Source organism: Arachis hypogaea, chromosome 11, assembly GCF_003086295.3.
Source record: "Arachis hypogaea cultivar Tifrunner chromosome 11, arahy.Tifrunner.gnm2.J5K5, whole genome shotgun sequence".
Classification (NCBI taxonomy): Eukaryota; Viridiplantae; Streptophyta; class Magnoliopsida; order Fabales; family Fabaceae; genus Arachis; species Arachis hypogaea.
In genome coordinates this window covers 132609807-132624414 of record NC_092046.1, presented here as the reverse complement: position 1 = coordinate 132624414, position 14608 = coordinate 132609807, and the positions used below count along the sequence as shown (strand labels likewise).

The 14608-nt window shown below is 33.4% G+C and overlaps 1 protein-coding gene across 2 annotated transcripts; it reads right to left on the bottom strand.

Annotated features, from left to right (window-relative positions):
* LOC112722667 (uncharacterized) lies at positions 1 to 2349 on the bottom strand. 2 transcript variants are annotated; one of them, XM_025773772.3, is made up of 6 exons: positions 2052 to 2349; positions 986 to 1225; positions 812 to 880; positions 635 to 710; positions 461 to 525; positions 1 to 347 (listed from the first exon to the last, which is right to left on the bottom strand). In XM_025773772.3, the coding sequence occupies exons 2-6, from the start codon at positions 1151 to 1153 to the stop codon at positions 288 to 290; spliced, it is 438 nt and encodes a 145-aa protein (XP_025629557.1). In that variant the 5' UTR covers positions 1154 to 1225; positions 2052 to 2349; the 3' UTR covers positions 1 to 287. The 2 variants fall into 2 exon arrangements, with proteins under 2 accessions (XP_025629557.1, XP_025629558.1); XM_025773773.3 differs by having other exon boundaries at positions 986 to 1221; positions 2052 to 2336.
* Positions 2350 to 14608: the final 12259 nt, after the last annotated feature.

The window sequence follows — 14608 nt, the reverse complement described above, 5'->3', positions numbered from 1 at the left end:
TTTTGGCCCTGAATATCTTCTGTCACTTCTTTCTTGAATCAAGAAATTACATATGAAACATTCCAAGTAGCTATAAGTAGTCAAATTGCAATATCTGTAGCCAGTTGATATCAAATGCAGCAACAATCTTAAAAGAGTAACTGATCTAATTGTCAAGAACTTACATATATAAAAGTACAATGTACACAGAAATTTCTTCCAATCTAGAAAGGATATAGCGCCACAGAGCATTGAGAGTCAATGTACCAATGTTTTGCAAGCAACGCTAATGCTACAAGTTCCTCCAATCAAGACATGCCGTAACCCATACTATTGAGTTTCTGAACCAATATTTTCTCAGCTTCAGCCTGCATATCCATTCAACTTGCAAAACTAAGATATAAAATATGAACATGATTTCTTTTTTGAACCGTCATATTAATCACAATGATACAAGGAACATAACAAAACTGTGCTAAACCTCAATCATAGGGCTATTTTTGGGAATATTGCAAGCCAAAATGACATTGAGACCAGTCTTCAGAACTGCAACAAACAAACAACACAAATACCATCAATTCAACAACTAAAACAAAACAAATAAACAATTTTTTTTTTTGCTCCCATTATTATGAAAGACAATAATAATAGTTACCTAAGCGGCAAGCAAGACCAGAGCCAGTGTTATCAGAAGTCCCTCCCATTAACGAAGTTATTGATACATTATTGTTCTGAGTTAACCACAATCACATATCACAAATCCACATAAAAACACAATCTTTAGAAAACAAAAGAATTAGTAAATGTGATTTTGAAAAGAGTGAGAAGTTACAGGGCGAGTGTGAGCAGCTGCATACAAGTTCCCCAATTTGGCAGAGGTGTAACCAACCCACACATATATCTGCCATAATCCCACAAACACATCATTGACCATTAATCATTATCATTTTATCAACACAAAAAAGAAGTGAATTTGCATGAGAACCATAATTGGGGAAAAAAAAACCTGTTTTGGAAACTGTATAATCTGAAAATGGAGGCTGACATCGTTCACGATTTCGGTGAAGCACGTGATAGGCAACTGACACAATTCATATTGTGCAGAAACATTTTCCTCGTCCTTCAATTTTACCTCTTCAATCCCCTTCCTTGCTCCTTCACGAGAATCCATCATCACGTAGAAGTTGCGAGAACCGAACGGTTGGTGAACCGGTCGAGTAATAGGTTCAATGGTTCAAAGGTCTAACTGTGGGTGAACCGATTCAATTAAATATAAAAAATTATTAAAAATACGATATAAATTTTCCATAAAATTCAAAATTTCTCAATTCAACATAAAAATTGTGATTGTTGGCCAACACTGACATGTGACTGGTGATCATTAGTTACATTCATCTTCAAAACCAATTTATAACAATGATCAAAGCAATTTATCATGTCTATACCAATTTTTAGCGGGAGCTCGGTAAATGCTATACACAAAAGATCATATCAAATTGGTGATAGAATCAATCCAGAACTATCAATATCCATCATAATTGTTGTGCATAGTTTTATTCAAGAATGAAGAATGAAAAGTTATTATTTACAAGCATAACCTGGTACAGTAGAATCAAGAGTGTAGTAATTTTCCAGAATGACAAACTTAAACAGATTTTGCTTTTTCTCATCAGCTGCTAAGTTGTAATTAACATGCAAACAGTAAGCAATCCTATGCATACAAATCAAAACAAAACTGTTTGGCTTTTCCAGTTTTCCCAAATAATGCTTAACAATGATCTTAAGTTCTTAAGTATATTGTTATTTGTTGATCAAAACAATGCTTTTCCAGTTTTTCCAAACATTTAGAACAATGATCAAAACAATGACAATACTCTTACAGATACTAATTAACCTTTTTTTCAAAAAATAACTTATTTATGCGAGTGAAATCATTGAACCAAATTAAAACAACAGAGACTCAGGGAGGTTGGGGTTGGGGACGAACAAAGGCGAGAGGGCTTAGGGACGAGGACAAGGACGAACAGGGGTTAGGAACAAACAGAGACCAGAGGCAAGGACGAGGAATTTACCGTCGACGACGCGGAAGAAGCAAGCAAGGAGCCAAGGAGAGGGAGGCGGGCGAGAAGAGTGACGTTTGTGACGGTGAAAGAGAGTGAGCTCGGAGAGGGAGATGCCAGCGGCGCGATACCCTCTGGGCGACGGAGAGTAGTTCGGGGGTGGAGATATTGGGGGCTGCAGTTTACGGTGGCTGGCTAGTCATCTCCAAATTCCCATGCGTGTATGGGTGAGGCCGTGAGGATGAACGGGTTTAGGGTTACAGTTTTACTGGTTTTTTAGAATAATTACACAAATTAGTCCAAGAATTTTAAAAATATTTTAGCCTTAAAAAAAATTAATATACAGCTCAATTCTCAAAGTTTTATTCTAACAAATAAATCAATTTTTAGTTTATTTTTTAGCAGAATAATTATTCATATCAGTCTTCAAAAATTATTAAGTGGACATTTTAGTCTCCATAAAAAATTAATATACAGATCAATTTCTAACGTTTTTTTTTGTCAGACATAACAGTCATACGTCCAAAAATAATAATTATTATTATTACTATTAATTACACAATAATACTGTACCATAATTTTTTTTGTATTTTTGGAACAAAAATAATGATAAATTTATTTATTAAATTTTTATATATATATATATATATATATATATATATATATATATATATATATATATATATATATACACTCAATAATAATAATAATAATAATAATAATAATAATAATAATAAAATTATTAGAGATTACTCTACAAAATATTTAAGGTTGAAATTATTTGATATTTTTGTATTTAATATAATTAAAAAATGTCCTATTTTAAAAAATATATTTATATTAAAAGCAACCGTTATGCTATACATAGAAGCTTTTTTGGTTTACAAATTTTATAAGTTGGGCCAAACCCAACAGAAACTACTCTCACCCAACTCAAGCGTGTTAAACACGCGCGTACTCAACCGTTTCCAAAGCGCGCTAACTCACCATTATGAACGACTCTTCTTCTTCTTCGATCAAAACTACAACCGTCGAGATTCAAAGCACATTCGAAAACTTTGAAGAAGCTTTCAAACCCCTCGCTAACACTCGATAAAATCAACAAGCAAACATTAAAATCTCCATAAAAAAACACCGAAAAGAAAGAAGAAACAATATTCATGGTACTGTTTCACTAATCTTCGAAGTTTTTCATATTTCTCTTTCTGATTTCAAAGGTGAATCATTATATCGTCATATTTCTCTTTTATTAAGTAGATTTATTATATGTTCTTGGTTTAAAATAGATATTAATGTTCTGGTAAAACTGTTCAAGTCGGTGATACTGTTTTACGTACTCTTTAGTGGATGGTTTAACGTATTTTTTCATCTGTTTTTGTGCATATTTGCATATTTGGAAGTGAGTTTGTATACATATAAACTTTGTACTGTATTTCAAGTGAACTCATATTTGAGTGTATATGACCAATTTTTTGGTGTATATCAATCGAATTCGAATGTGACTGGTACTTCTAGTGACATTTTGAACTTAAATTTCATTTTGAACTAATAATGTCATGTAATTCAAAAAAAAATACAGATATATGTGACTGGTATATATCAAGAGTATTCAAGTATAACTGGTGCTGTTGTGCTTGTGCTTGCGCTTGTTGTGTCATTGTATGCATGTTTGGTTGACTTGAATATCATTTTGAACTCATATAATGTCATGTAATCGAAAAAATAATAAATGTGTATGTGACTAAATTTGGATGTATGTGGCTGATATTTGGGTGTATCTGGCTATTATTTGGGTGTATATTGCTGGTATTTGGATGTATATAGCTAATATTTGGGTGTATGTGAATGTTATTTGGCTGGTATTTTTTATCAATTAATAATATTTTTTATTCTTTACAGTAAAAATGACAAGCAAGAGCCAAGGTGGAAAAAAAATACAATGTAAGCACATATATATCTTAGACCAACTCAATTTTTTCTAATATAAATATAGCTTATTTAAATGACTCTCGTTTTACTTTGTTTACAGCAAACCAAGGATTTGAGATGTTCCACGCGACTATTGAATGAAAAATTTGAAAAAATGAGCGAAGCAAAGAAGGCCATCGTTTGGGAATCAGGATTTGATGGTCTGATGCACATCCCCGATGAATGTGCCACACAAACTATTGAAGAAGTTGGCATATTCCTTTAATTTGGAGAAAAACAAATTGGACACAAGGCAAGGTTCGTTGAAAATTAAACCCAAAAAAATAGGAGCTGCTCTTGGTCTCAATGCATCAAGTAATTGATTATAGAAAATCTGTATACTTGCATTCTTTGTAATATATTCTTCCGATCTCATGTAATCAAGAAATAAATTTAGGTGTGTATGACTGATATTTGGGTGTATTTCAAGTGATTTTGAGTGTAATTGGTGTTCTTTTTTGTAGGAGACCTATTTTCCGAAAATGTGAGTTTTAAATACCTTTCTGAGAAGAACAAAGAAATTTTTAGAAGGTTTTAGGAGAAAACATTGAAGAATCTGACCAATCAGATGATGAATATCGGTGTTGACAACGATCAAGATCGCCTAATGTTCAAGAGGATTTTCATCCTCTATATTCAAATGGCGTTCTTGTTGCCAACTACGATAAATAAAGTATCTCCTATCCACATGCTTCCAATTTTTCGACTGAACAACATAACGGAGTGGAACTGGGGCAGCCATGTCCTCAATTTCATCATCAAAGGCATAACCAATTACTGTTTGAAAAAGAAAAAATCGATTGATGGCTGCATCTATGCCTTGATAATAGTATATTTTCATCAAACAAAATACACAGACAAGAAAGGAGAAGCAATCCCTGGACTGCCCTGGGTTAGCCATTGGAATAAGGAGCTACTGGTTAAGAGGATCAGAGTAGAAATTGACAGTCATATAATAACTGAACAGAATACTTTCTCTAATTTATGTGTATTTGATTTATGTAGATCGTGTAAACTAACGTTTCAACTGTTTCAGGGGATCGTCAAGAGGGCGGAAGTGAAAAAGAAATTGAAGAAAATGAAAGAGAAAGAAAAGAAAGAAAGAAAAAAAAAGAAAAAGACAAAAAAAAGAAGATAAGTTCATCCGAGAATGATTCATTGGAGAGTGAATTTGCTTCTTTCTCTGAGTCTGAGTCTGAACAAGACTCAGAAGAACCAATAGAAACAAGAAAATGACCCACCAAGACAACTAAAAAGTAAGTAATATTTTTGGATGTATTTTGTCATTTTAGGATGTTTTTTGCTAAGGATTGTTTGCTCTTTAGAATAGTATCCAAAAAAGGAAAACAGATTATGAAGGATTCCTCTTCAGAAAATGAAAATGAATCCGATGATGAATAAAATAATGAAATTGTCATTGCATTGCTTTTTTTCTGTTTATTATCAAAATTTGATGTATTAACAGAGTGTTTCTCATTTAATACATCAAATTTTCATAATAAACAGAAAAGAAAGCAATGCAATAATAATTTCAAAATCTTACTCATCATCGGATTCACTTTCACTTTTTGAAGAAGAATCCCTCCACACTCTGTTTCCTTTTTTTGGATACTATTCTGGAGAGCAAACAATCATTAGCAAAAAATACCCTAAAAATGACAAAATGCACCAAAAAATATTATTTACTTTTTAGCTGTCCTGGTGGGTTGTTTTCTTGTTTCTGTTGGTTTTTCTGAGTCTTGTTCAGACTCAGACTCAGAGAAAAAACCAAACTCACTCCCCGATGAATCACTCTCCGATGAACTTACCTTCTTCTTTTTTGTCTTTTTTTTTTCTTTCTTTTCTTTCTCTTTCATTTTCTTCAATTTCTTTTTCACTTCCGCCCTTTTGACGATGCCCTGAAACAGTTGAAACGTTAGTTTACATGATCTATATAAATCAAATACACCCAAATTAGAGAAAATATTATGTTCAGTTACCATATGGCCATCAATTTCTGCTCTGATCCTCTTAACCAGTAGCTCCCTATTCCAATGGCTAATCCAGGGCAGTCCAAGGATTGCTTCTCCTATGTTTTGTTTGATGAAAATATACTATCATCAAGGCGTAGAGGCAACCATCAATCGATTTTTTCTTTTTCAAACAGTAATTGGTTATGCTTTTGATGATGAAATTGAGGACATGGCTGCCCTAGTTCCACTCCGTTATGTTGTCCAGTCGAAAAATTGGAGGCATGTGGATAGGAGATACTTTATGTATGGTAGTTGGCAACAAGAACGCCATTTGAATATAGAGGATGAAAATCCTCTTGAACATTAGGCGATCTTGATCGTTGTCAACACCGATATCCATCATCTAATCGGTCAGATTCTTCAATGTTTTTCCCTAAAACCTTCTAAGAATTTCTTTGTTCTCCTTAAAAAGGTCTTTAAAACTCACATTTTCGGGAAATAGGTCTCCTACAAAAAAGAATACCAATTACACTCCAAATCACTTGAAATACACTCAAATATCATCCATATACACCTAAATTTATTTCTTAATTACATGAGATCAGAAGAATATATTACAAAGAATAGATTACAAAGAATACAAGTATAAAGGTTTTCTGTAATCAGTTACTTGATGCATTGAGATCAAGGACAACTCCTATTTTTTTGGGTTTAACTTTTAACGAACTGTGCCTTGTGTCCAATTTGTTTTTCTCCAAATTAAAGGAATATGCCAACTCCTTCAACCGTTTGTGTGGCACATTCATCGGGGGGATGTGTATCAGACCATCAAATTCTAATTCCCAAATGATGGCCTTCTTTGCTTCACTCATTTTTTCAAACTTTTTATTCAATAGTTGCGTGGAGCATCTCAAATCCTTGGTTGCTGTAAATAAAGCAAAACGAGAGTTATTTAAATAAGCTATATTTATACTAGAAAAAATTGAGTTGGTCTAAGATATATATATATATATATGTGTATGTACTTACATTGTATTTTTTTCCCACCTTGACTCTTGCTTGTCATTTTTCCTGTAAGGAATAAAAAATATTATTAATAGATAAAAATACTAGGCAACTAACAGTCACATACACTCAAATACCAACCACATACATCCAAATACCAACAACACACCCAAGCCTCAGAAGTTAATCCTTTTTTGTTAGGACTGCTTTGCACGCTCTGGCTAACTTCTTGTCCTCCCTCTTGTATTTCTTCTCATCCTTCCTCTTGTGTTTCTTGAAAATGTACTTCAATTGCTTGACGCTCATCACCTTGAGTTGGTTCTATCTTATTATTAACTTCAATAGGAATCGAGCTAAAACTATCCATCATGTACATAAACAACAAAATTTAATACAGAAATACTAAATTAGATTCTAGATAGTTTCATATACAAAAAAAAAGATTCAGAAATATAAATCATTCGATCTTTACTTAACATAACACACTTTACAGCCAAAAAGTCTAATATAAGTTAACTATCATGCAATGAGAATGAAAATTAAAGTTCTTAATAAAATTAAAGTAACTTTTATAGGAAGAACGGTATAACTTGTATATGCTTTTAGTAAACATTATTCAACAACTCATATATAGCATTCCAATTCAAATCGATTCTTGTGCACTTTCTATGCACACAGCCTCCCACTAGTTTGAATTAGCTTCGAGGTTATTTCAACCGGGGACGTAGTACCTCTTTATCTATTCAAACTTGCTTTCATCCAACCCCTTATATATAAACTAAGCTAAGCTTGCCTTATGATCAATAAGGGAATCATTACTTACATTATATTGCCAATATTATGTAGCAGGCACAAACTTTACACCTCACTAGGCTTTCTTTAATGTTTAGTCATCAATTGGTTCCAATTTAATTTCATAATGGATCACATCAGCCAAATTGGAGAAGGAATACAATGTAATCTACCGCTATATCTATATGATTCAAGAATAGAGTCTTACGTTTTAAAAAAAAAAAAAAAAAAAAAAAAAAAAACATCTTTATAAACAGAGCATAGTATAACATAACAACAGCCAAGATCATTAACGGAACCCAACATAGCATAAAGTCATAAATAGCCAACAAAATTAGAATTCAGAATTAATAAAAAAAAAAATTAAAGTATAAAAAAAATAAAAAAACAGCTACGAATTATCAGAAAATTCATGGAACAAAGCATTTATTAATAAAAAACAACAGCCACCAACATAAAAAAAAAATCAAAATCAACATCAACATCAAATTCATAAAAAAAAATAGAAACCTAAAGTATGAAAAATTACATTATCAAAAACTAATTATTAAATAGCATGCATTCAAATTAATGAAGTAAAATGCCAAAATACAAGAAGAAAAGGAGAGATAGAGCAGTGAATCTTACCAGAAATAAAGAAGAAATGGACGAAGAGGTCAGAGACACTGGTGAAGAGAAGAGCAGAGACACGGGATAGTAATGCAAGATGGCCTGACGGCAACGGCATAGGAGTTGAACAGACTCAACGGAATAGCGACGTTGGCGAAGGAATAGAGCAAACGGTGCCATGTGGTGATGATGCAGTGAGTAGGTTGGCTGAAACGAACAGTGACGAGGCCGCGATGGAGGAGGTTAGAGGTGGCTGGCTGGGACGCTGAGTGCAAAGACGAGGGAGAAAACGCAAGAGGGGAGGGGTTTCGCGAGGAGGGTGAGGGACTGAAGGTGAGTCTTGGGATTGGAACGGCGCTAGTGTGTGGGAAGAAGAGTTAGGGTTTCTAACTTTTCTATATATATATATAGAAGGTGAAATGACTAAAAAACCAAAATAAAAAACAAATTATTAAGGGTGTTTAAGTAATTTAACATATTCGGAGATTATGAAGAATACGGGACGGGAATCTCACTCGGATCCCCACATCTACTTCGGGAAAATTTTTTTTCATCTTCGTTTCGGCAGAAAAAATTTTTCGCTGTCGGAGCCCCATTCAGGAACCCCGCCTCCTGGAAAATTTTGACACTCCTAAGCACACATAAGGTCCAGCAACTAATCATATATAGTTAGACTTTAAAGAGTTAACCCTTGTGATAAGAATGGAATGAGTGCCCATTTATCAATTGGGCGGCTAATATTTCCCATGCAAAGAAATCACCTTTCAAGACAAATTAAAAGTTAATGAAGGTTGAAAACAAAGGCTTGTTACCTGTATAAATAGGTGAAGACTCGCTTGAATTTACACACAGCAATAAAAATATTCTCTCTCTTTTATATTACTAATACAATTCTCTCTCTTTCTTTATTTTACAAGTATTTTTGAATAGTCTTCTCTCTCACTCTTTACATATAATATTGGTAAATATATTAATCATCTTGATTATATTGAGATAGTAATTGTGGTACTAGAGTCTTCTACTTATACTTCTTTATTTTATATTTATTTTACAACACGTTATTAGCACGAATTTTGTTTCAAATGATGCTGAAAATTCTACCACTCATTACGATGTATCTGATTTCTTTGAGGATCCTGAAGGAAATATTGATTATTTGATCAATAATGGAATAGTTTAATATGTGAGATTGTTAAGTATCTATGTAAATAAATAATGTAAAGAACTTATTGTTAAGTTTTATTTTCTATGTATTTAAATTTCAAATATGATGTATATAAATAATGAAATATTAAGGTTTATGAATTTTGAAATCATTAATGTGTCAAGTTTTAAAATAAAATTTTAGTATATGACATTATGTGCAGTGTTTTTTTTTTAGAAAAATAATTCCAATCAAGAATTCAATTTGACTGTGCATGTATTACTACTCATTTGATTATTATTTATTTTTGAAGAAAATGGCAAGAATATATAATGAAGATGTATGCCTTGCGGATAGTGTAAGTTCGCACACAATTCTCAAAAGTTATATATATATTTTACCCATCTTGTGCCAAAAGAAGAATATGTTAATACTATTATTGGCTCAGGCAATGTGATAGAAGGCTTCGGAAAAGCTATAATTTTGTTTTCTGGAGGAACAAAATTCATAATAAATAATGCACTATTATCTACCAAGTCTCTGAGAAAGTTGTTGAGTTTCAAAGATATTCGCCGAAATGGACATCATATTGAGACTATGAATGAGGGAGGTCATGAGTACTTATGTATCACAACTCATGATTCAAATAAAAATGTTATATTAGAAAAGTTACCCTCACTTTCATCTGGGTTATATTATACCAAGATTAGTGCAATTGAATCACATGCCACTGTAAACCAGAAGTTTACTAGCCCAAATGAATTCATAACTTGGCACGACCGATTGGGTCATCCGGGAACAACCATGATGCGGATCGGAGAATTATTAAAAATTTCCATGGACATTCACTAACGAACCAGAAGATTCTTAAATCTAGTGAATTTTATTGTGCTGCATGTTCTCAGGGAAAGTTAATTTTAAGGCCATCACCAGTAAATATTGGATTTGAATCCCCTGAATTCCTAGAAATGATTCAAGGCGATATATGTGGACCTATTCATCCACCATGTAGATCTTTTAGATATTTTATGATCCTAATAGACGCATCTTCGAGATGGTCACATGTGTGCTTATTGTCTTCACGCAACCTGGCATTTGTGAGATTACTAGCTCAAATTATTCGATTAAAAGCACAATTTCCAGAAAAATTCAATCAAAGCAATTTGTCTTGATAATGCTGGTGAATTTATTTCCCAAGCTTTTGATGCTTATTGTATGACTAATGGAATAAGTGTTAAACATCCAGTAGCTTATGCTCACACACAAAATTGGTTAGCAGAATCACTTATTAAACGCCTCCAATTAATTGTTAGACCCTTACTTATGAGAACAAATCTCCCAACCTCAGTTTGGGGGCATGCTATTTTACATGCCGCAGCACTTATTCGTTTGAGGCCAACGAGTTACCATCAGTTATCTCCTATGCAATTAGCTTTTAGCCAACAGCCAAATGTTTCTCATTTAAAAATATTTGGGTGTGCGATATATGTTCCCATTGCACCACCTAATCGCACCAAAATGGGACCCCAAAGAAAATTGGGGATATATGTTAGATATGATTCTCCTTCTATAGTGAGGTATCTTGAGATACAAACTGGGGATGTATTTAAAGCCCGATGCGGATTGTCATTTTGATGAATCAAAATTTTCAACATTAGGGTGAGAGAATAAGCTTCCTGAAAAGGAACTTAATTGAAATGCATCATCGTTGATGCATTTAGATCCTCGATCAGGGTAATGTGAACTAGAAGTTCAAAAGATTATACATTTGCAAAGAATAGCAAATGAATTGCCTGATGCATTTTTCGATACAAAGAGGATAACCAAATCTTATATACCAGCGGAAAATACCCCAATTCGAATTGATCTCCCAGTCGGACAAATAGCCACTGAAGCAAATTCATGCCAGAAGTGTGGCAGACCTGTCGGTTCCAAAGACAAAAATCCTCGAAAAAGAAAAGAGGTAAATACTATTCCTGTTGAAAAAGACATACTAAAGACACCTGCAGTTGTCCAAAATTCTGATATAGTTTTAACGCCAGAAGACGTTCAGGTACCTGAAAATTGTGAAAATGACGAGATCTCGATAAATTATATCTTTACAGGAGAGAAATGGGACCAAAATAAGACAATTGTCAATGAAATATTTGCATATAATGTGGCATTAAATATCTTGCATAAAAGTAAGGATCTTGAACCAAGATCAATCGAAGAATGTCGACAAAAGAATGATTGGACAAAATGGAAAGAAGCCATGAAGGCTGAGATAGACTCACTTGCAAAATGGAAGTCTCTGGACTTGTTGTCCGTACACCAGAAGATGTAAAACTTGTTGGATACCAATGGGTATTTGTGAGAAAACAAAATGAGAAAAATGAAGTTGTACACTACAAAGCTCGACTTGTAGCACAAGGTTTTTCACAAAGACCCGGTATAGATTATGAAGAAACGTATTCCCCTGTAGTGGATGCGATAACATTGCGTTATTTAGTCAGTTTATCTGCATATCATAAACTGCATATGCATTTAATGGATGTGGTAACAACCTACTCATACGGCTCATTAGATCGGGATATCTATATGAAAGTCCCTGAAGGACTAAAGATGTCTAAACTATCCAATGAATATTCACATAGATTATACTCAGTTAAATTGCAAAGATCTTTATATGGTCTAAAGCAATCTGGATGAATGTGGTATAATCGTCTTACTGAGTATCTGGCAGAAAATGGATTCAAGAATGATGATATCTACCCATGTGTTTTCATAAAGAAAACTGCATCTGGATTTATTATAATTGCTGTGTACATTGATGATTTAAATATCATTGGAACTCCTGAAGATATTCCAACAATTATAAAAACTCTAAAAGAAGAGTTTGAGATAAAAGATCTTGGAATGACTAAATTTTGTCTTGGCCTGCAGATCAAGCATATAAAAAATGGGATCTTTATTCATCAAACAACATAACAGAGAAGATCTTGAAAAGATTTTATATGGATAAGTCACATCCCTTGAGTACCTCAATGACCGTAAGATCTTTGGATGTGGAAAAGGATCAATTCCGTCCTAAAGAAGAAAATGAAGATATCATTGGTCCTGAAGTACCATATCTTAGTGCAATTGGAGCACTAATGTATCTTGCTAATAATACACGACCCGATATATCATTTGCTGTGAAGTTACTAGCAAGGTATAGTTCCTCTCCAACCAGGAGACATTGGAGTGGAATCAAACAAATCTTTCGATATCTTCATGAAACAGTTTATATGAGATTGTTTTATCCCTATGGATCCAAGTCACTATTAGTTGGTTATGCATATGCTGGATACTTGTCTGATCCACATAAAGGGAGATCTCAAACAGGATACATATTCACATATGGTGGTACAACTATATCATGGAGGTCCACGAAACAGACAATTGCAGCAACATCCTCTAATCATGCTAAAATACTAGCGATTCATGAAGCAAGTCGCAAGTGTTTTTGGCTCAGAAGTTTGATCAATATATTCTATCATCATGTGGACTGATTGATCATAAGATAGCTCCAACTGTCCTGTTTGAAGATAATACAGCATGCATTGCTCAACTTAAAGGCGAATACATCAAAGGTGATAGAACAAAGCACATTTCTCCCAAATTCTTCTTCACTCATGATCTTCAAAATCAAGGGACAATTGATGTCTAACAGATCTGCTCAAGTGACAATCTGGCAGATTTATTCACAAAGTCACTCACAAAATCCTCTTTTGAAAGATTGGTGCATGAAATTGGGATGCGTCGATTTCGAGATATTAAATGATGTTGACAAGAGGGGGAGACTGTACTCTTTTTTCCTTGGTCAGATTTTTTTCCATTGGATTTTTCTTGACAAGGTTTTTAATGAAGCAGTCCCCATCACAAAGAATATTGTACTCTTTTTCCTTCACTAAAGTTTTTTCCCATTGGATTTTTCTTTAGTAAGATTTTAACAAGGCATAATCCTAAATGGGCATCCAAGGAGGAGTGTTGTGATAAGAATAGAATGAACGCCCATTTATCAATTGGGCGGCTAATCTTTTCCATGCAAAGAAATCACCTTTCAAGACAAATTAAAAGTTAATGAATGTTGAAGAAAACAAAGGCTTGTTACCTGTATAAATAGGTGAAGCCTCGTTTGAATTTACACACAGCAATAAAAATCTTCTCTCTCTTTTATATTACTAATACAATTCTCTCTCTTTCTTTATTTTACAAGTATTTTTGAATAGTCTTCTCTCTCACTCTTTACATATAATATTAGTAAATATATTAATCATCTTTATTATATTGAAATAATAATTGTAGTACTAGAGTCTTCTACTTATACTTCTTTATTTTATATTTATTTTACAACAACCCTAACATACGTGTAACTTGCCAAACCAATTTCTAACCAATTTTTACTTAACATTTCTTTTCTTGTTTTGAAGTCAAACAATTCTAACGCAAAATTGGCCAAGATAATCGCACAAGGACGAAATCGCATAAGATAGATCAAACTGGGACTCCTGCTGCTTGGTGATGAAAAATTCGTTCAAGAGACGATGCTATTGACTTGACGAGGCTGCTGACGGCGCTGCCCCGCACTGCACTGCCCTTGTGTGCTCTTGCGCTCCTGTTCTTGTATTCCAGAAGTTTTTGATTGTCTTTCTCAGCGCCTCCCTCTACAGGATCGCCTCCAATTCTTTTTTATTGTCGTAAACAACAGGTTTTTTTTTCTCTAGACCTAAATTATAAATATTACTATGTTTGGACTCAATGAAAACCCAATCCAATAAAATTTATCGTTTATCTAGGCATGGTAATTTTTTTCGACGGAGCAGGCATCTGCGAAAAATTACTTGCTGGCGAGGGATTTAGAAATAGAGAAAGTATAGGGAGTCAATGAAATATTTGTACAATATGTATAATGGAGATTTAAGAAAGTATTAGAGATATAACCATTAATGTTATCTTTTTTCATCAGCTGAAATTTTTGGAATGAATGATATCATAACATAGTATCAAAATTCTAGATCTAAAAGATCAAGAATTCAATTATACATATTGTACAAATATTTCATTAGCTCCCTAGT

Excerpts from the sequence above, each read along its gene's own strand:
- LOC112722667 (XM_025773772.3), bottom strand. The coding sequence starts at position 1,153 with ATGATGGATTCTCGTGAAGGAGCAAGGAAGGGGATTGAAGAGGTAAAA. Across the intron at positions 711-811 it reads CAGCTGCTCACACTCGCCCT|AACAATAATGTATCAATAAC; the intron begins GTAACTTCTCAC and ends TGGTTAACTCAG. Across the intron at positions 526-634 it reads TGGTCTTGCTTGCCGCTTAG|TTCTGAAGACTGGTCTCAAT; the intron begins GTAACTATTATT and ends TGTTTGTTGCAG.